Below are 23,854 nucleotides of genomic sequence, written 5' to 3'. Positions count from 1 at the left end.
CATAGCAGTGTTTGCAGAAGTATATTTTGCCAAGGCTTCATGTTCAAAAGGTTACTGTTTACATTCCCACACTTCTCTGATTCTAGCCTTGTTGGAATATTTTTAAACCAGGGCGGCAGCAACTGTTCTAGTCATCTCCATGTTGTGGGTTGTGTTTTATTTTGTGTGCCTTGGTGTAGAATGTGATATTGTTAGTGTGCTGGACTGTTGCTTTGTGTGTGTACGTGTGACAATAGCAGAGTGAGGGAGTTTCGTGGTGAGCCACACTTCTTTGAAATGAGAAAAATAGATGTACATGTGATGTGCGTTGGTTCTGTAAGAGCAGGTGGGCTGCTTTCATATACCAGCTGGAGAGAGAATCAAAGTGCTTCTGTTAAAACAAAACCCACATTGGAGGCAGGTTTGTCACATTGCAGAAATCGAGTGAAGCTGCTACCAAGAGAGGGAGTTGCATACTAGTAATGACAGTGGTCAGTGCATAATGGTCTCTGTGTCAAAAATTTAATTGCAATACCTGCATAGGCTTGGTTCTCAAATGGAAATAAGCGAATGTTCAGTACCTTGCCGTAGACAGGGAACAGTGCCCATGTGATCGGCAGGGAGTCCAGATGAGGGAGGGGTGTGGATGCGGAGGAGATATAGGAAGCACTGACCCGTGGTCGGCTGGCTGCTCGCTCACATGTCAAAGCCAAAAGTCAGAGCTACCCTCCTGCGTACCCATCTGGGGACCATCAGGAACACAAGCGGCCCCTGCCCCACACACACAAACATAGAGACTTACAACAATCAGCACACATGTACGGTTTAAAGTGCCACATTTGTCTGGGAAATCAAACACGAGCCTCAATACAAGAGCTGTCCTTTGACATTTTCACCAACATACAGTAAGTTACATGGACTGTAGACCAAGTCTATAGCTCTTTATGTTATAGAAATGTGTCATTCCTAAGACCATGTCTACACTAAGTCGTTGAATCCCTTAAACAAATAATTATTTAGCCTAAGCCCCGTTTCAGCCACACTAAACCAGCGTTTAAGGTCCCCTCCTCGGACAAAGTTTTACACGGCTAAGTGCGCCGTGTATTTCTTGAATCTCCGGCACTTAGCTTTGTATGGACTCATTGATCGTTTACAAACTGAGTTCGGAGAGGAAGTGACGCCAGAAAGACCGCGCCCACACAGGAAGTGACGTCAGAAAGAACGCGCTACAACCAGCTTCATAATAAAGCGGTTTCATAACTCTGAGCTAACCACTGGAAATATGAAGGCGAGTCAACCAGAAATGCCCGTGTTTCTCCGTCCGTCTGTACAGACGCTTGTGGAAATCACACATGAATACCTTAAGAGAAAGCGATTGCAGCTATTTGGGATACAACACTTCTTAGACGGCAAGACAACTTTTGAATGCACGAAAAACTTTGTCTATGTGTCGAAGGAGCGACAACGAGAATGCAAGCTCCCGTGGATGTGATAAAAAAGGTAGCGTTTGCTTTGTATTACCTGACCGTCGAGGCAAATGCTTTTGGGCTGGCAAAGCAGACTGTATCAGTTATTGTCCGCCATGTATGTCGCGGACTCAACGTATAGGTCCAGAGTATATAAAGTCACCAAAAACGAATTAACAATGAAGGTGAAGGCAAAAGAGTGAGGAGTGTCCTGACCAGATATCTAGATCCCTAGTTTGATGTAAAATGTTTTTTATCACATTGTTTACGTGTCCAATAAAGATTTGATTAATTTATGATGGCTCAGGTGTGATTCACTATAATAGGGCCCCAGAGCTCACTGGATTCCAGTTAATTGAAATACCACAATACTGGATATTGTTCATATAAGTTAAATTTAAGAACTTGCACACAAAGCAGCACTGGAGGTGACTATGACGTGTGCATTTTCCGCGCATGCGTACTAAGTCGCGTTGCGCCGGCGGACGGAGGGGAGAGGGGGTCTTAAACAGTGGCATTGTTGTGTGTGGACACGGATAAGATTAGGTGAGATTTACCCTGGATAACCTTAGTGTAAACGGGGCCTAAGTAGTCGATATATCATAAAGAGTGACAGAAAGAATGGACCCTCTGGCTGCAGTGGGCACCATTTATGGTCAACTCATACTGTTGGTTTAGGCTTAAGCGCTCTTAAACTCTGTAGGTCTATATGATAAACTATCATTTTCTGGTTCTTAGAACCTTTAGAGAGGGCTTCACAACTAGCTACTAGCTCATGACCTCTAATCTCTCAATGGCACATCTAGAGATAGTGTCGGCAAGGAAAATGTACATGATAAACCTGCGACCCTATTGTCCATGTAATACTAGCCTGCCATTTTTGACTTTGCTTACACAATTGTAGGTTGCTTACATAATAAATTAAAAACCCACTGCCAGTCCTCCTGTAGTCATGAAATGTTGTGTACTTATCACAGTGTTCCTCACGAGAGCCTGGCGTATGTCCAGACATCATGACCGATGCCACGTAGACATTTTACAATCCCGTCTATCACTGAAAGGCACATTCAGGGTGTTTGAAGGCAATGTGCTGCCAGCCAGCCACTTGTGTTACTAAAACAGAAGATATCGCACAGTACAAAAGATAGCACCAGAAAGAAGAGAACCAGAACTCGTAGTGCTTTGACAGGACAGGCTGTACCAAAAATTGGACATGACTTGCTCTTCTATAAAATGACGCCATGGATTCTTTCTGAGGACCGTTAGAGGATTCTGAGGATTTACCCATTTTCTATACTGTTTGCCCTCATTAGGGTCACATGCAAGCTGGAGCCTAAACCAGCTGACTTTGGGGAGAGAGAGAACAAACACTGGACTGGTCAATGCAGGACACATTCATACACCACAATAATATATACATTACAAGCATTCACACCTATGGACAATTTAGAGCATGGCTTTTCAAATCCTGCCAGGAAATGACACTAGGCCGGCCCACAAGTTTAGTTTAAAAGACTTGAAATAGACTAACATTTATGCAGCAGTTTCCTTAAAACACTAGAGCGCTGTCATATAGATAATGCAGGAGGACCTTAAAAACCACAGACTGCTCCTGTTGTATAGATAGGGCTATTTTATTTTTTTTGGAACACTGACGAAATAAATAGACAAACAAATCAAGTGTGTGCTGTATAGTAGTGTTCCCCAACCTTTTACCATGAATTGATTTACGTGGACCCTGACTTAAACAAGTTGAAAAACTTATTCGGGTGTTACCATTTAGTGGTCAATTGTACGGAATATTTACCGAACTGTGCAATCTACTAATAAAAGTTTCAATCAATCAATACCTTTTTCCACCAGGGACCGGTTTAATGTATGCATTATATTCACGGACCGGCTTTCTACGTGTAAATTAGCCTTTGCCCACAATCTGGCACATTACATACATTATGTTATATAACCATTGATGTGCATTGTCTCATTACAACTACAATGGAGTTAATAAATGATAAATGGGTTATACTTGTATAGCGCTTTTCTACCTTCAAGGTACTCAAAGCGCTTTGACAGTATTTCCACATTCACACATTCACACACTGATGGCGGGAGCTGCCATGCAAGGCGCTAACCAGCAGCCATCAGGAGCAAGGGTGAAGTGTCTTGCCCAAGGACACAACGGACGTGACTAGGATGGTAGAAGGTGGGGATTGAACCCCAGTAACCAGCAACCGTCCGATTGCTGGCACGGCCACTATACCAACTTTTTCACGCCGTTGTAATATACATCTATTAACAGGCTTATTGGTGTGTTTAGTGGGACAGGCGAAAGTTAAGTCTGAGAAAATGTGGTAATTTATAAATTAATTAATGTTTCTGTGCGGCCCGGTACCAAATGCGTCACGGACCGGTACCGGTCCCCGGACCGGTGGTTGGGGACCACTGCTGTATAGGATACTGGTTGTCAGGAATGTACAAAATTATCAAACTAGTGAAGAGAGAAGTCCTTAGCTTTCTTAAAATGTGGCCACAAAAAAAAAGTTTGTTAAATAACCCTGATTTAGAGTCTCCAATTCACCAAACATGTACCGTATTTTTCGGACTATAAATCACAGTTTTTTTCATAGCTTGTCCGGGGGTGCGACTTATAATCAGGAGCGACTTATGTGTGAAATTATTAACACATTACCGTAAAATATCAAATAATATTATTAGCTCATTCACGTAAGAGACTAGACGTATAAGATTTCATCGGATTTAGCGATTAGGAGTGACAGATTGTTTGGTAAACATATAGCATGTTCTATATGTTATAGTTATTTGAATGACTCTTACCATAATATGTTACGTTAACATACCAGGCACGTTCTCAGTTGGTTATTTATGCGTCATATAACTTACACTTATTCAGCCTGTTGTTCACTATTTTTTTATTTTTTTATTTATTTTAAATTGCCTTTCAAATGTCTATTCTTGGTGTTGGATTTTATCAAATAAATTTCCCCCAAAAATGCGACTTCTCCTCTAGTGCGACTTATATATGTTTTTTTCCTTCTTTATTATGCATTTTTGGCAGGTGCGATTTATATTCCGGTGCGACTTATTCTCCGAAAAATACGGTATGTTTTAGAATGTGAGACGAAGGCGAACTACCCCGTAAAATCATAGACACACAAATTGGGAGACCAGGCAAACTCCACCACAGAGATGCCCACACAGAGATTTGAACCCTTGATCTCCTGGCTGTGAGGCCAACGTGCTAACCACTGGGTCAACGTGCGGCCGCATCACTTTTTCCGAGAAAACTATCTGCAGCTAGATTACGCAAATGCTTTGGAGTAGGGATGTCAAACATGCCGGATCAGGCGCGCAAACAGATTAATTCCGGCCCACGAGATGAGTTTGCGGAGTGTAAAATTGAGCTGCAGATTTAAAATAAAGAAACTGCTGTTCTAAATGTGTCCACTGGATGTCGCCATAGCAATTGTTAGGCAAGCAAATAGTTTATACCGGGGCAAGCAAGAATACTAAGCAAGAGTTACACGGTAAAGTGGGGCTGCGACTCCTCCCCCTCGACCCAACGAACAACAAACAGGAGTAAAATAAACAATTGGTAACCCCACTTAAAATTCTACACGAGACACTGCTAATTGATATAGTTCTGTGAAATTTTGTATCTTTGTGAAAATATAAAGAAAGTGAACAGTGTGTTATTTACTGCAATACTGTCAGTCTTTTAAGTTTTTTGAAATTATTTACACATTGCACAGCTTTTATTTTTCTATCAATACACAGTGATACAGGGAGTAACTCAACCCTTCTGAATACGTTCTTCCTCAGTTTGTGTGGTTTGTTGAGTTAGCACAGGATGAATATGTGGAAATGACAATGGAGGTAATTAATACATAGAAGAGTTTTTATTTATGCTTTTTGTTTTTTTTTTAATCCTAGATGGGCTGTGACTTGAAGTTTAATTGCTTTGTAGATACACTGAGATTAAGTCTAAATTCATCGTGTTCTTAATGGTGTTTTTGAAACTGCACCATTTTTTCCCTCAGAAATTTCAACTAACTTGAAGTGTTTTTTCAAGAAGATTATTTGTGATATGTACATTTTCAGAATGTGCTTGTTCTATTTTGGGCCTAAGGAAAACAATCTGAAGTTGTCGTAGTTGGATTTTTAAGTTATTATGCCGTGATTTTACCCGTCCGGCCCACGTAGGAATAGATTTTATTCCATACGGCTCCTGCTTTAGAGTTTTCCTTGCTTATGATTTGTTGCCATAGCAACATGTCACAGAGGATAGTGGGATGCATATTCATAGCCTCTTTTGTGTAGCCATGTCCTCTTTTCTACAAACGCCAGCAGTCTGTGATGGAATGAAGTGGAAATGCATACCAAATTGTACCTCTTGGTGGAATCAGTGCTAATGTGGACCTATAGTGGAACTGTCAGTTTACAGTATGACTCAAACTATTCTATGGCTAGTGGAGCCATTAGTTGGTCTTCAACCAGTGACAGCATGATGATTCCTTCCGAACATCATTGTCTTGCAGGTGTTGAATGATTGTTGTGATTTTGCACGGACTCTGGGTGGTCCGTCCTCGTCGCAGCATGTGATAAGCGAGTCATGTCAAGGGAGAACAGGAATGCTAAGGGGGGGGGGTGTCTTTGGTTGTCTGTTTCAATCTTGGTGAGGGTAGAAGATAATTCTCTTGGTCTTTGTGGTCTAGGATATGTCAGCTTGGTTTGACAGGCTAAAGACAGTCCTGCACTCTCGCTTTCCGTAGTTGTAGTGGAGTAAAGTGACTTTAGAAGTACTCACATACAGTATGTTGTGGGTGTGTCATTACATTCGATTGTAAATGAACAAATCATGTACATTAGAAAATATATAGTGGTTGTAGTGTTGTCCCGATACCAAAATTTTGGTACCGGTGCCGGTACCAAAATTATTTCGATACTTTTCAGTACTTTTCGATACTTTTCTAAATAAAGGGGACCACCAAAAATTGCAGTATTGGCTTTATTTTAACAAAAAAATATTAGGGTACATTAAACATATGTTTCTTATTGCATGTTTGTCGTTAAATAATATAGTGAACATACTACAAACAAAGACTCCTAATTAGTCTGCTGACATATGCAGTAACATATTGTGTCATTTTCCATTATATTATTTTGTCAATATTATTAAGGACAAGTGGTAGACAATAAATTATTAATCTACTTGTTCATTTACTGTTAATATCTGCTTCCTTTCTCTTTTAACATGTTCTATCTGCATATTTATTAAAATGTAGTAATCATTTATTCTTCTGTTGTTTGGATGCTTTACATTAGTTTTGGATGATACCACGAATTTTGGTATCAATCCGATACCAAGTCGTTACGGGATCATACATTGGTCATATTCAAAGTCCTCATGTGTCCCGGGTTCCTTTTTTCTGAGTTTATAAACATAATATAATTTTTTTTTTAAACGAAAGAAGATGTGATGCCAAAAAAATATTGACGTAATCATAGTAGTATCGACTAGATATGTGCCTGTACTTGATATCATTACAGTGGATGTTAGGTGTAGATCCACCAATGGCGTTTGTTTACATTTTGACGCCAGTGAGCTACGGTGTGTAGTGAAATATGTTTAGCTATTCCTCGTCCTGCAGAGATGATACTTGTAAGAAACTTACTTTATTTGTCGCCATGGAGGCGAGGATTAGTGATTTAGAAGTAGCTACAACACTTGGACTTTAGCCGCTAGCTAGCCATGTCTTAAAGCACTTCTTCCGGTGGGCGTTTCAGTGTTATAACTTCACCTTTATCGTTATTTTTTAAGCCAAAATGCGTCCTTTCTCCCTTTTCTGTCTACACACTGTGTCTGCTTGTAAGTACTCTGTGATTGTGCGCTGCCGAACATGCTCGCCTGCTCGTAAACCAGCAATGACACGACGTGACGACGACGGGGGCGTGGCGGACCGGTACTTTTCAGAGGCGGTATACTACTGAATATGATTCATTAGTATCGCGGTACTATACTACTATACCGTACAACCCTAAGTAGTTGTATTGTTGACTGATATAGTCCGTCACAATATAGTGTTCATTTATAACAAACCTCCTGCCTCTTATAAATAAATGATAAATGGGTTATACTTGTATAGCGCTTTTCTACCTTCATGGTTCTCAAAGCGCTTTGACAGTATTTCCACATTCACCCATTCACACACACATTCACACACTGATGGCGGGAGCTGCCATGCAAGGCGCTAACCAGCAGCCATCAGGAGCAAGGGTGAAGTGTCTTGCACAAGGACACAACGGACGTGACTAGGATGGTAGAAGGTGGGGATTGAACCCCAGTAACCAGCAACCTTCCGATTGCTGGCACGGCCACTCTACCAACTTCGCCACGCCGTCCCCTTGTATATTTGTCCTTTTTATAACTCACCACGCAGCATGTTAGCAGTTTTTTAATGGTCCCAAGCAGCGTGTCACTGCCTGTTACCATGGAAATGTAACTTTCTCTCTTCATTCTCCCTGCGTTTTGGACAGCTGAATTATTCGGCGTGCCGTCAGCCTTTATTTATTTATATATTAGAGAAACAGATTAAGGCTGGCCATGTATTAGAGAGCTGCCGGACATGGTCCATCTCCCATGTGGAGCCAAGTTGCTTAATAAGAGAGGTGTGAGAAGTGTCAGGTGATAATATGTTGATAGAAGCAGGGTTGTGGGCGTCTACATGGGGCAGACACACTAACTTTGCTATGCCCCGTGCGCACAAGATAAGGCGTAGACAGAAGACCTGAGCCAGACTGATAGTCATCATACTAACAGCTAAACTAGAAGCTTGTATTGCGTGCTTGTCTTGTGACCTCCAAACTTTCAAAGCCGCAGATTACATGGAGGCACCTCCTCCTTTACTCAAGGAGCGGTTAAAGCGCACCCACGTATATACTTGCGCTGTACTAATGGCTTGCACTGTTCGCCTTATCAGCGGCCTTCATGCACAGCTTAACCTCCCATCCCATCCCAGCACAGATATTGTCGGCTGCACTCATACGTCAACACTAGTATCTAAAGCAGCATGCCGCACCATAAGAGGATTGCAGTGGAGCAAAAGTTGGAGCGTTGAATTCCTGTTGTCTGCGCCTCATAAGTTTGGGTCACTCGCTGAACCCCCAGACTCTTAATGGTCCTTCACCTATTCCTTCAGGCAGCTGAAAGAGCAGCTCCTGGTAATGGAGCGCTGATTGCGTTATAGCCACAATTATCTCTCTTTATCTCTCAACTCCAGGCCATTAGCAGGATAGATGTCACCCCAGGCTTTCCCCCAGTCACCCAATAGGGCACTGTCTGGATGATGGAGCGTATGGGTTGAGCAGGGTCCAGGAAATGCCATTACACCTTTCCTCCCTTCACGGCAGCACCCATCATCCAAAGCGTATTTGTTATGGAGACGAGTGGGGTAACTGAAGCTGCCTGAAAGAAACACCAGCAGAAGATCACATATCGCCCAGGGGCTTAAACCATATGTAACCTGCTGAGGCACTAAGCTTATTGACAAAGCACGAGCCTGTTCTGGAGCTTTTGCTTTCTTCAAGAATGTCACAAAGTGCACATCTGCGGTACAATACATCCCAAGATTACAGCGCACATCTTGCATTAGGGTGTTAAAGTGGAAATCTTTGCTATGTCCTCATTAGCACTCGGCTGTAAATGAGTTGCTGCCACAGCAAAGCCAGCAACAGTTGACATCTGTGTTTAGCCTTTAAAAGGCCCAATGATTAACACTGACACGAGAGGAAGAAAAGCACTGTGAGCGATTACATTCTCTAACTGTCTTTACTGAGATGCACTAAACTGCATTTTGAAAGTCCAACTACTTCAAATGATTTTACGCCTACATTGCTAAAATAAACCATTGCATGCATTTCCCCCTTTAATGATTCTATTCTGTTTTTACTTCGCCTGCAGACGAGCTCACCTGCGGCTGTGTCTGGAGCGTTTGAAGGCTCTTATCCCACTGGGCCCGGACTGCACTCGCCATACCACTCTGGGCCTGCTCAACAAAGCCAAAGCACATATAAAGGTGAGTAAACACCTTAAAAGTTACTGTGCTCTATGAGACTCTCAAACAAGCTAATACAGGACGCAGAACATGAGTTCGTTCTCACAATTCCAACCAAAACTAGGGCTGTCGAAGTTAACATGATATTGTTTTAACTATAAGTTCCTTTAATGCATACTTGCCAACCCTCCCGTTTTTAGCGGGAGGATCCCGGTATTCAGCGCCTCTCCCGACAACCTTCCGGCAGAGATTTTCTCCCGACAAACTCCCAGTATTCAGCCGGAGCTGGAGGCCACGCCCCCTCCAGCTCAGTGCGGACCTGAGACTGAGTGGGGACAGCCTGTTCTCACGTCCGCTTTCCCACAATATAAACAGCTTGCCTGCCCAATGAACGGAGAAGTTAAACAGGACAATACTGCCATCTAATGGATAGCCACCGGAACACTGAAATTCAAGTATTTTTTTTTTCTATGTAAATAAAATATATATATATATATATATATATATATATATGAAATATATATCAAATACTCGAGTTGGTGAATTCTAGCTGTAAATAACCACGCCCCCAACCACCACCAAATTAAGCCTAAATCTGCACTGATTCAGGTAAATAAAGAGTAGCCTAAAGGGGCTAAGACCATAGCCTGTAACCCGGAACTGCCCGGATGTGCCGCTAGGTCACGTGATTGCAACCCACCTATAGAGCGGAATTTTTGTGGCAATGTTATGTTTTATAACATATTTTCGTTGATATTTCTCAATTAGAGAATGATTAACAGGCTAACAATTATTTTTTTTATTAATAGAGAAGGTTAAGACATTGTTATGCAGAGATATGAATATCATTAACTTGTACAACATGTAATGTACAGAATATCCCAAGCCTTTATTCAGGTAGAAATATTAAAGAGTACATTACCAAACATCTTTGACAATCAAACCATGATCATAACAATCCACACTTTGTGTTATTATTGCATGAAACTGGTACCTTAACATGGTGTATGTAGCTCCTCCTCTGAATGCAAGTGCTCCTACAGCAGGAATACACCTTCTTTATTCCTACAAAATAGAAAATCTGGCAAGGCACTAACACACTGTAGGTGTTTGCATTTATTGTCAATAAAACATTTTATTTCATTTTTGTGTTGAGCTGTTTAAAAAGCATAATGTGTAAAAAAAAAAAACATTTCATTAAAGCAAACTAATTGTCCAGTCATGGTTATAAAAACTTTAAAATGATCTGTCCAGGGTACACATATTAATGATGAAAAATTATATCTCTCTGCGAATAATTTTAAGTTAACTATGAACACAATGTGATTAATCACAATGAAATATTCTAACAAGTTTGACAGCCCTAACCAAAACACAACGCAAGGGCAGCGCGCATATGAAACATTGAGAGAATCGAACAAAGCCCCATATTGTTGCTGCCTTCTCCCCCTCTGGTCCCGCAACTGCTGCTGTCAACTTGAGTCTCTCTGACGCTTATCGATGGCCCATTGTTTTGGTCGGTCGCAGAGAGTCACACTCGTCACCACAGCGGTGACATAAGGCTACGATGTGGTGCACAACGCGGTGTCTGTCCGCTCGTCACTCTGCAGCGTGCAAACAGAGGAAGCTAGTCAGCGTGCAGAGGACAAAGTACAGGTAGTTAATGAGTTTTTACTTCAGGGGGCTGAACATCAGGGCTGTATACACAACATGTATTATTTATGTATTATTTATTATCAATTAAAACAGTTTTGTTTGTGTCAATAGCAGTTTGGAGAACATGTGTAAAAAGCATTCAGAGTACCGGTAGGTGTGTGCAAGTATTACATATTTCAACAATAAGTGGCAAATTTACTACAATGCAACTATCTGTTGGAGTGACACCAAATTGATCAGAATCTACCCAATACACAGACCAGGGTACTCAAAAATAAATTTTGTCTGGGAGGGCACACGGCTGCAAACTTTGCCAACTAGTAGCCTCACGTTTTTACACCCTACTTTTCTCCTCTTTCGGCTTGTCCCCTAGCCAACAAAGTCTTCGATACAATTAAAAGTCATGTTAAATGTTCAGTTATCCTTTTCATTGGTCAGTTTTTACAGTTGTTTATGTAAGTCTATAAGAATAATTTTGACGCTATCAGGTTTCTCCTTAACTGGTGGTGGCGCACCACCATGGCAAAATCATAGCCGCCACACCTTGAAAGTAAGGGTTTTTTCTGTGAAAACAAATTAAAGTAATATAATGTATTGTAGTGTCCAGAATAAGTCAAAAGTTTGACACCATTTTTAACTTTGCCAATTGTATGCTAACAGCCGTTTTACTTCCCGTGCACATACTTTCATCGCCGTGCTTCCCCAAACACACAACAACACTTCCTCATTCTCCACCAATCAGGCACAGATGGTGCGTTTGTGTTTATGGGAACAATGAACATCAAATCAAAACCAAACCAGCATAACACCTCACTACTTGCAGGTCGTTACAGTATGAATGGATATACAGCCTATTATTTGCGCACTCTGACTAGGGATGCGCCAAAAAAAGACTTTGGTCACAAAAAAACAGCACTGCCAAAACAGGATGTTGTGATGACATAAACAAGACGCAGACAATTGTCTGGAGTATAGTCAGCATGCCTGTGATGTGGACGTAACTTCAATATGTTCCAGATATACCCGCAGACAGCAATCTACAATAAGTGCACTGGTGGGTGAGGCAGACGCTTGACTCAGTAGATAAAGAAGAAGAGAAAGAAGAAACAACAGTGTGGAGAGACACAGGACAATGAAGACACAAATAGACCAGATAACACCAAGAGGAACAATGGAGCTGAACAAATATTAGTCTAAGGAGATGTTGCACGTAAAAGGAAATCAACAACACAGCAGCACTTGTAGCACCCAGCCACCTGTTGCGTCCTTTAAGAAAAAAGGGACGTTTTCCTTTGCTTGTACAAACAATACAATAGTATTAAATCCAGGGATGTTCCCATCAGGGTGTTTTGCTGCCGTTTCCAATGAATAAGACTGGCCGATACCCATAACGATCAAATGTATTAACTGTAAATGTTCAATGTATCTATGGTGAGTGCTATTGACAGTTCAACAATATCAACACAATACTTTAACTAGTTCAGTATTATTTTTTTATTTCATACAATTGTTACAAACCAAAGAAAAGCAACATCTACTACTCATTTGAATCCTTTGGTTTTCGCCGTCAAAGTCCTCCTGTGTCCAGGGAATTAGTCCCTGCATTTGTAAACATTCAAAAAAAAATTCAAAAAAAAGACTGAGAAAATAAAAAATATATAATCACTCAAGTATTGATCATGTACTGATACCCTTGTATCGACACCACCATGTTATGGATTGATCCACCCTCACCTTGTGCACTTCTGGCAGTGACAATGCTGACACAGCAACAGTTGCTGTTATATTATCCTCTCTCTACACTCTTATTTATCTACTTGTTGATTTCCTATTAATAAGAGTTTACTTACTCCTGCAACACTGTTCCAACTACACTTTGTAAATTTTATTAAAAAAAATGTTATTGGTGTTGTTTAAAGCTATTTTAACATCCAACTTAGCTATGAGCATGCAAATATTAATGGCGGGCTTGCTAGTAAATGCTCCTGGCTTGCTCTCGGTGTGTAACATGTTTAGCCTTGTCCTCTAGTGATAATGATACCTAAGATACTAAGAAATGCAGTTTATTTGTCACAGTGGAGCTGATTATTATCAGCTTAGTGGCGGCTCTACACTGTGTATGCTGCTAGCTTGTCAGCCAGTGCACTACAAATAATTCAGTGTCACCCAGAGGGGATCAGGCGTTCGCAATCATGTATTTTTTCATGAAAATTGCCCAATGCTGATCGGTTCGTTTGTATATGTTTATTTTTTATTTTAATTTATCGGCACATCCCTAATTAAATCGATTGATTCGATTCAAATCATGTAATGCCCGGAACTTTAAATATGCAAACATTGTGTCCGCACGGTCGCTGGAATAGAGCACACATGACAGCGGTGGTGTATGGATGCCGTGATATGTGTGGCAGCAAACAGCGAACACTTTTTTAAATGTATTTATTTTTATTAATATAGACATGCTAAAAGTCCAATTTCAAATTTGATCATGTGCAATAATTAGAAAAAAAGGTTATAATGTGTGTTTTATCCGATTACTTGATAATTTAAACAAATCAATTGATAGATTACTTAGATTTGAAACCAAACCTGTTAATATTAATTAGTAATAACATATTTTTATATTATATCGTTTTGCTATATTTTTGATTGTTGCTGCCTTTTGTACAATGTACTTTGTTGAGAATTTTTCAAGTGTTTAGAGACTTTCAGTGACTTTTTTTTTATTAAAAAGGACTAGTAACAAATCTAGTAGAGGTGGGGCAAATAATAGATTTATTAGATGCATCGCAATTCAGACATGGAGTAAGTAAATGTCAACAATCGATAATGGACTTATTTATTGTAAATAAAGTAATGCAGAAAATTCAAAACTTTGGCTGACTGCAGCGAGCCACCTGACCGTTAGATCCGACCAGCTCCTTTATTTTAGGGCACTTATGTTCCAGTTTTGCACACATTTCCATTAATTTAGTAAATGTGAGTATTAATTTAACAATTGTATTATTACAAATGCACAGTTTTTTAATATTGCAAGTAGTGTTGTCCCGATACCAATATTTTGGTACCAGTACCGGTACCAAAAATTATTTTGATACTATTTGGTACTTTTCGATACTTTTCTAAATAAAGGGGACCACAAAAAATTGCATTATTGGCTTTATTTTAACAAAAAATCTTATGGTACATTAAACATATGTTTCTTATTGCAAGTTTGTCCTTAAATAAAATAGTGAACATACAAGACAACTTGTCTTTTAGTAGTAAGTAAGTAAAAAAAGGCTCCTAATTTAGCTTCTGACATATGCAGTAACATATTGTGTCATTTTCCATTCTATTATTTTGTCAAAATTATTAAGGAAAAGTGGTAGAGAATGAATTATTAATCTACTTGTTCATTTACTGTCAATATCAGCTTACTTTCTCTTTTAACAAGTTCTATCTACACTTCTGTTAAAATGTAATAATCACTTATTCTTCTGTTGTTTGATACTTTACATTAGTTTTGAATGATACCACAAATTTGGGTATCAATCCGATACCAAGTAGTTACAGGATCATACATTGGTCATATTCAAAGTTTTCATGTGTCCAGGGACATATTTCCTGAGTTTATAAACATAATATAAAAAATAAAAAAAACGAAAGGAGATGTGATGCCAAAAAATGTTGACGTAATCATAGTAGTATCGACTAGATACGCCCCTGTACTTGATATCATTACAGTGGATGTCATGTGTAGATCCACTAATGGCGTTTGTTTACATTTTTGAATCATTAGTATCGCGGTACTATACTAATACCGTACAGCCCTAATTGCAAGTGATAAATGCTTATTTAGTGCAACGAAAATAAATTGTAAATGCATCAATAATCGATTTTTAATAGAATCATAGCTCCTGAATCGTAATCGAATCGTGAGGTGCCCAAAGATTGCCACCTCTAAAATCTAGCATCTATTTCAGGTGTTATTGTCGAATTCACTTGCAAGCTGCAGCGAGCATGGCGTCGCAATAGCTTTGCGCTGCTGCTCCAGTTGGACTTTCTCTCCTTGAAAACTTAGGTAGTAGTTAACCACTTCACCCCCATCTCTTGTCTCCAGAAACTTGAAGAAGCGGACAGGAAGAGCCAGTACCAGCTGGAGTCTCTGGAACGCGAGCAGAGGCACCTCCAGCGCCAACTGGAGCTGCTGGGCGGAGGCGGCGGCGTAGCCGGGGAGGGGGAGAGGTTACGCATGGATAGCGTGGGCTCCACCCTCGGCTCCGACCGCTCTGATTCTGACCAAGGTGAGTTGGCGAATATATAGCACAAGAACATACTGTACATAACATACTGTTGGGGACGGCGTGGCGCGGTTGGGAGAATGGCCGTGCCAACAACCTGAGGGTTCCTGGTTCGATCCCCACCTTCTACCAACCTGGTCACGTCCGTTGTGTCCTTGAGAAAGACACTTCACCCTTGCTCCTGATGGGTCGTGGTTAGGGCCTTGCATGGCAGCTCCCGCCATCAGTGTGTGAATGTGTGTGTGAATGGGTAAATGTGGAAATAGTGTCAAAGCGCTTTGAGTACCTTGAAGGTAGAAAAGCGCTATACAAGTATAACCCATTTACCATTTACAAGGTTTGTAAAAAAAAACCTAGAAAAGTCATGGAATTTTAAAATGCAATTTCCAAGGTCTGGAAAAGTAATATTTTTTTTACATGTTTTGGAAAAGTAATGGAAATATATTTAAGTTTCATAACAAAATGTAACTTGGTACGGTGTGAAAAATGTATGAACTACCTTGTTACTTCTGCTGGCGGAGTGACAATGGTAAACATGCCATTCAATGCATCGTCAATCATTCATGGCTTTTTCAGGATATATGCAAATTGTGGTTAGTAAAAAGACAATGACCCTAAATGCAAACGGTTCTGTAAAACATTTGACATTTGGAAGATGGGCGAGGCAGTGCTCGTTAGCCACTCGAAGGGGAAAAAGCTGTAACCATAGTGGCGAGTAACGCAATACTAGGTGAGTTTATGAGCGCTGATGCTGTGGGGAAAGCCAGCAACACTACTACAGTTTCCACAGCAACTAAGCAGACAACTTTGGACGTTTCTGCCAAAAACGAAGTAATACTGCGGGCACACAAATGCTTGAATTAGTACTACTCACCACTCAAGGTATGCAAGGTCACTAACTGTCTTGTATCGTAACTGTGATGAGAACAAGTGTGCCAATGTCTTTGCTTTTAGGCTTGCTCTGCACTTTAAGACTCTTACGGTGCGCTACATTTACCTCGGAAGTTGCAGGTCGGCGCTGGAAATGACGTCACAGCCGAGTTGTGAGCGTTCCAGTTGCGAGGTCGGAAATCAACATTCCTTGCCTTGCCTTGTCTGAATACAAACAACTTATGAAAAAACATGCACTCTTTCTGCAACCTTCAAACACAGTGAATGAAGAGGAAACACAGATGCTATTTGCTAGCGATGTACAATGTATCTCACATGAAAACACTACAGTAACGTTACAGTATATAAACGTTCAACAAGACATCATATATGGCTGATTTAGTGCGACAAAAACTTATCAAAAGTGCTAATAACTAATATTATAGAAGCTTATATTATTGTTTACATTCAGAGCAGCCATATTTAAAGCCAACTCTGGGGTGGTGAGAATCTCTGACTTTCCGAGTCGGAAATCCGACGTCGAGAGGCATTGCAGTTGGAACTTCCGATCAGGAATTTGGAAATTCTGACTTCCCAGTACAAATGGGATGCACCGTTACTGACATTAGTGTCCCAACAAACAGCATACTGTATGTAGTGCTGTTTGACAATAGCCTAAACCACCATTTGTCCACCAAATGGATTTGTACGTGAGGCTGTGGGATGCAGCAGAACCAAAGACAAAGGGCCTGATCTACTAAGATTAAAATACCACACGCTAAACTGCAAACTATAAAATTGTGTGTACTATTATTGCGCATGTTGCGTGACTGCGTACTCTTGAGAAGTGGAGCAGAACTCCTTATTTTAAAGGTTTTTGCATGTACTACACGACTTTCAGATTCATGTAATCATGCTCCTACCTGTGTTGTTTTTGTCAAGTTTTTAAACATGCAGCAGTGCATCAACAATTGTTTTTTTAGACCGCTAAATGTGCGCTCATGGGAGACGCTGGCAAAAGCAGCGAGCGTCCGTTGGAATGTTCCAGACGCAAATGAATGCATATTGCAAAATGTGCATACCTTATTATCTGAGCTATCGAACGCACCAGTTTTTAAGCCGCACCCACCAGATTTTAGAAGAAATTAATGTTCTTACATGCATTAGCCGCATTGGACTATAAGCCACAGATATATAGCAATATGAAAGATTTTGTAAATGTTTTTTTTACATATTTTACCGTATTTTTCGGATTATAAATCGCTCCGGAGTATAAGTCGCACCGGCCGAAAATGCATAATAAAGAAGGAAAAAAACATATAAGTCGCACTAAAGGAGAAGTCGCATTTTTGGGGGAAATTTATTTGATAAAATCCAACACCAAGAATAAACATTTGAAAGGCAATTTAAAATAAATAAAGAAGAGTGAACAACAGGCTGAATAAGTGTACGTTATATGACGCATAAATAACCAACTGAGAACGTGCCTGGTATGTTTATGTGACATATTATGGTAAGAGTCATTCAAATAACTATAACATATAGAACATGCTTTATGTCTACCAAACAATATGTCACTCCTAATCGCTAAATCCAATGAAATCTTCATCCTCGGAGTCGCTTCTAAACAACTCTGCTCTGATCAATTTTCATAGATACGGAAGTAGTAGCAGGTAGCATCTTTTTTTTCACAATGCACTTCTGCCATGACCCGCCCCCGCCAAATGTTTATTGGTTGACGTGTGTGTGTGATGATTGCTGATATACGCCTAGTCTCTTACGTGAATGAGATAAATAATATTATTTGATATTTTACGGTAATGTGTTAATAATTTAACACATAAATCGCTCCAGAGTAGAAGTCGCACCCCTGGCCAAACTATGAAAAAAACTGCGACTTATAATCCGAAAAATACGGTAATTGTTTCCAAATGGTGTCCGTCACACGGCAGTAAAACAGCTGATCAAACAAAACAGAAGTCCTCGTCATGGACCCATTTGCTGCGGTAGCTAGCTCTCCAATCAGCTAATCAGACTGGAGAGGCAGCTGATGGTGACCTTCTATCGCTCGGCTGTCAAGAGCCTGCTGACGTACTGCATAACAGTGTGGTACGCCAGCTGCACTGAAGCAGACAAACAGGCGATTCAGAGGGTCATAAAGTCTGCACAAAAAATCATCGGCTGCCCCCTCCCCTCCCTGAAGGATTTACACAACTCCCGCTGTCTCAACAGAGCAAAAAGCATCACTAAGGACAGCACACACCCTGGCTTCCACCTGTTCGACCTGCTACCATCGGGCAGGCGTTACAGGTGCATGAGAGCCAGAACAAACAGGCTCAGAGACAGCTTCTTTCCCAGAGCTGTAACCATCCTGAACTCTAACTTAACAATAATTCACCCCTATACAATATCTTACCCTAATACCCTACAGTGCAATATTACCCTTCGAGTGCAATACATCCAACACTGATTGTTATTTTTTACTCCGGTACTCTTGTCTTGTACTGTATATTGTACAGTATTTTGTATTTCTATAGTGTTTCGTATATTGTACAGGATTGCTTATTATTTTTATTGGATAGTAGTCTGTTTATTTCAATTGTTGTTGTTTTTTCTTTATTACCTCTTGTGTAATTTATTTTTACCCCATATTTGTTCCCACTACCGCACCTTAAATTGGAGTCCTTAATCTCGTTATATGCAAATATAATGATAATAAAGTCCATTCTATTCTATCAGACTCAATAACTCCACGCAAATAAAAAAATACTAACACAGACACTTTCAAACGTGTTAGCATATTCGTGAATGCTAACAAAAAAGATGAAAAACCTTTTCACATCGTCATTGTGGGGTTTTGTGTGTGGAATTTTGAGGAAGAAAATGAATGTATTCCATTGTGGAATAAGGCTGTAACATAACGAAATGTGAAGCACCGTGAATGCGTTCCGGATGCACTGCAGGTGTGAAGGCCTGTGGATGAGTGGAGGTTGATGTCCTTTTCTCCTTCTCTGCAGAGGAGATCGAGGTGGACGTGGAAAGCACGGAGTTCTCCCATGGAGAGCTGGACAGTGTGAGCACGGCCAGCACCAGCGACCTGGATGACCACAGCAGCCTGCAGAGCATGGCCAGTGACGAGGGCTACTCCTCCTGCAGTGTCAAACTTGCCTTCTCCTCCTAGAGGCGCCACGCCACCATCACCATCACCACCACCACCACCGCTAACTCCTCCTCCTCCTCCTCCTCCTCTTATTTCTCCGACTGCCTGCCCTCCCATCTGGTATGTCTGTTCACCTTCGTCACGCCCGCTTACAGCATTTCTCCGTGCTCCTCCATGCAGCTGAACCCCCCCAAAAGGAGGAGCTCCTAAAGCAGTGCAGCGGCGAACAGTAAACACCTGATTTTAATCATTTTTAAACCCACCCGATTTGAAATGAATGAGTTTCCTTGTAGTGTCTTTGAAGAATTGACCCCTAACACGACCTAAAATGCACTTAAAATAGTTTCCTAATCCGCCAATAACAAGTTGGTGACATCATCCTCCTCATCATCATCACCATCATCCGCCCCTTGAACTCTGGTCTTACGTGGGGACACTCGACTCGGTGCTATTGTGACATCACGCCAACAGGGATGCGCCGCCCTCACGCATCTAAAGCGGAAGCGGTTCCGCTCCCAAGCTGACACGGACCAAGACGACAGCAGAAGTCATTCCTGTTGAATGTGTGTGCACGCTGTGTGTGTGTGTGCGTGTGTGTGTGTGTGTGCATCCCCCGCCCCCCACCGGCCTCCCTACAGGCTACCCTGCACTTAAATTATTTCCAGCTGTCCGTCGACGCGGCACAAAACCCTCAAACCACAGCGACAAACACACTTTTGAAGAGACGTCCACCTTCTTTCCAGCAGTAACAAGCAATAACTCTTCAAGTCATCACATCACTTTCATCTCTTCCCCGCTCGCTCGTCACCGTCCAACAAGAAGCAGATTTTTTTTTTTTTTGTACATACAAATAGCTTAATGAATTAATGTTATAACACGAGTAAGGTAGATCGAGCTCGTGAATAGAACATTGGCCTCCGTTGCGCGACTTGTGTTTTGTTGTGCTTATTTGGAAGCGCAGTGGGCGTGGTTTAAGCACTGTTATCACTCAGTGGGCGTGGTTTAAACACTGTTATTGTTGCTGTACATGGAGGATGCAGCGTTTTAATTTATTGCTACACATCTTTTGGTGCGCGCGTGTGTGTGTGTGTGTGTGTGTGTGTGTGTGTGTGTGTGTGTGTGTGTGTGTGTGTGTGTGTGTGTGTGTGTGTGTGTGTGTGTGTGTGTGTGTGTGTGTGTGTGTGTGTGTGTGTGTGTGTGTGTGTGTGGCATTCCACTGGTGGTCAGGTGATCTGTGGAGGAGGAGGAAAGAATAAACAAACGGGTCGTGACCAAGTTAGCCTTCCCTAAATCCACCGGCATTAAGAATTGCACTTCGCCCACACTTGGTTTTATTTTTTATTGTCCCATCTCTCATTTTCCAACTGAATGAATAGTGTGAGAAATGTGGAATATTTATTTCTCCACCACTCAAAATTAACTTATTTGAGTCCCCCCCCCTTCATTCCTTACTATGTGTATTTGATGCTTTATTTTTTCGGGGAAATGTGTGTGTGGGTTGGACGGTAATATAATGTAGCCATTTTTTTGTTGTTTGTTTTGTTTTTGTTTTATGTTTTATTCTATGGACACTTGAAATGTAAAAGGGCCCCTAAGCTGCTCCTAGTTGCTGAGCCGCTTGTGACGTCATCGCCTGTCTTGTCATCCATGTTTGAAACCACTGGATTGGCTTCCCTCCAAACTACCGTATATTCCGGACTACAGAGCACACCGGTATTTAAGCCGCACCATCTAGATTTTAGAAGAAAAAAATATTTTTATACATAGTAGCCGCAGGTATATACGTTGTGAAATAAGTCACTTACACAGAAATATTTTATAAATGTTTATTTACATACCTTAATTATTTCCAAACGGTGCCTGTAACACGGCAGTAAAACGGCTGATCAAACAAAACAGAAGTCCACCAGCTGCGAAAGCTAGCTCTCCAATCAGCAAATCGACTCAATAACTCCACAGTCACATCTTGGTGAATTTACTGAGGAATTTGTGGAACTGAAACAATACAAAAAGATTGCCAATGTAAGTTAATAACACTAACGCAAACACTAATGCTAACAATGCAAGCCTTTTTAACATTACGATGGCACGTACGCATATGCATGAAAAAGCTCCTACAGACATCACAAATGGGACAGTTTAGTTAGTATTAATAGTTTTAGTTATATTGTGGAACTTACAAACGTTGCTTGGAGTGATGAATGAAGAAATCATACGAGTAGAAACGCTATAGATAGCTAGAAGACGGAACGGCACTTGTACTTCCGGTTCAACGCATTAAAGTGTAGACGTTCATTCCGCAGAGCCTGCAGTGAGTGAACTCGTCAGAAAGACAATAATGATACAATTAATTTTACCAGTGTCTAAAGCTATTTGTTGAACGCAAAACATTATTATGGCCGCTAGTGAAGAAACATCCATAAATTAGCCGCACCATTTTATAAGCCGCAGGGTTCAAAGCGTAGAAATAAGTAGTCCGGAATTTACGGTAAAAGCCTGCTGATCCAAAAGAGAATAGGATTTTCTCCTGTGGGTGACGGGGTCGTCCTGAGCCAGCGACTACCCAAACTGGGGTCTTTGGGAAAAAAAAAAAAAAAAAAAAAAAGTCCCTTTCCTCTCGTAGGAGGATGGGGATAAACATACAGTAGGGAAGACATTCATGTGGCCAGAGGAGGGTGAATCATTTTGCAACGCAGTCTGCTGAAAATGATGGTAAAGCGCCGCTCTGGTCAAAGTTGGATTTGCCACAAAACACATCCTCAAATATCCAACGTTGGCGTCTAAAGTGGGTGGCGCGCACTCCTCCTTCGTCACGTTTCACGTGTCAGGCCACATGGATCCCCTCCCTACTGTGCTAGACTTGTGTTGTAGTTGACAACGTGTGTCTTACTTGGGACAAGGGGATTGGAAGACCAGAACAAATCCCCTGTGGTGGACTCTGAGCTTGTTGGCGCCGAATTGGAAAGTGACCACTTTGGTGCTGAGTCCTAAAGAAGAAGAAATGCCAAAAGCACGTTAGAACACCGCAGTGTCCTCTCTCTCTCTCTCTCTCTCTCTCTCTCTCTCTCTCTCTCTCTCTCTCTCTCTCTCTCTCTCTCTCTCTCTCTCTCTCTCTCTCTCTCTCTCTCTCTCTCACTTTGAGAGACAGTTTACATTGATTCTGCTTCCCTTTTGTTCCCTCGTCCTTCTCGCCTCGCGGCACATCTGACAGAGGGTTCCGTTCCAAACAAGCAACCTTAAAAGTGCACCTGCGTGGCTTTCCAGGGCGGGCTGAGCAGCCGGGCCAAGAGAAAGTACAAGTCGCAGTGTTTTGTTTTTGTTTCTGTTGTCCTCGTCGTTGTTGTTTGGAACCCGCACTCCATTCCAGTGTCGCTGAAGAAAAAAAAACGGGTCCATGAGGCGAAGTCAAGGGCAACCAAACCTGTTCTGAACCTGTGATCATCCTTTGTGAAACACTCTGATCAATGTTTGGTTGCAAAGTTGGAAATGCAATACTTACAATAAAAACAAGATTTTCAAACCTGACTTCACTCAATGATTTGATCACACGTGCAAACTAACTGTTTACAAACCTTTTGTTCATCGTAGTATCTGATTGCATTGCAGGATTCAAGTTCAGACAAAAACACTTCAAAATCAGGAAGAATATGCAACAAAAAGGCTGACATGTTGACTACAACTGCTAAAAAATGAGGCCTGTCAAAGTGTGGTTGATCAAAAAACATGTGATTAATCACAGAATTTATTTTGACCCTACATGTTACTTTACCTTTGGTATGTGGTTTAGTGATCAGATGGTGCGTCAGTGCAAAGATGAGTGGAAAAGAGACTCCCGACTGGTGTGCTCACTGCAACATTTATCTTCAAAATACATCCTGACTGGACTTTAGATAAAACTATTAGCAAGTTTTGAACAAATTTATGACGTTCGTTCAAGTAACACATTTAAAAAATGGTCCTGTGTGACATTCTTACAGTGAAATTGTATTTGTGTCCAGAAATGAAGCTCTTTTTAAGTTGATTTAAATCATGCAAGCCAGTAACAACAAAGTATTCATTGTTTTAGTTATATTGTAAAACTCGCAAACATTGAATCCTTTAGAGCAAAAACACTGTGGGCAAATAGTCAATATTCAAGTAGACGAAACGGAACATATACTTCTGGTTCAAGGCTCAAAACAAGTAGTACATGTTCAAACTATAGCAATTAGAAAACTCTTCCAAAAGATGGCGCCATAGCACAAACAGTAACATTTTCAGTGTCTCTGTCAGAATTGTATAAAAACAATTTGTTGAATACAAAATATTATGACTGTTAGTGAAGAAAAATCAATAAATTAGCCGCACCGTTTTATAAGCTGCAGGATT

General features: G+C 41.0%; 1 protein-coding gene across 1 annotated transcript in view; it reads left to right on the top strand.

Moving 5' to 3' along the window:
• Positions 1-23,011, top strand: part of LOC133639901 (max-interacting protein 1-like) — a 61,331-nt gene extending 38,320 nt beyond the window's left edge. Inside the window, exons 5-7 of the mRNA XM_062033587.1 lie at positions 9,424-9,538; positions 15,276-15,459; positions 19,344-23,011. Of these exons, the coding sequence (XP_061889571.1) occupies positions 9,424-9,538; positions 15,276-15,459; positions 19,344-19,507 (463 nt within the window). The 3' untranslated portion in view covers positions 19,508-23,011. The remainder of the gene's footprint in view (positions 1-9,423; positions 9,539-15,275; positions 15,460-19,343) is intronic.
• The last annotated feature ends 843 nt before the right edge of the window (positions 23,012-23,854 follow it).

Source organism: Entelurus aequoreus, linkage group LG22, assembly GCF_033978785.1.
Source record: "Entelurus aequoreus isolate RoL-2023_Sb linkage group LG22, RoL_Eaeq_v1.1, whole genome shotgun sequence".
NCBI lineage: Eukaryota > Metazoa > Chordata > Actinopteri > Syngnathiformes > Syngnathidae > Entelurus > Entelurus aequoreus.
This window is presented reverse-complemented; position numbering and strand designations above follow the sequence as displayed.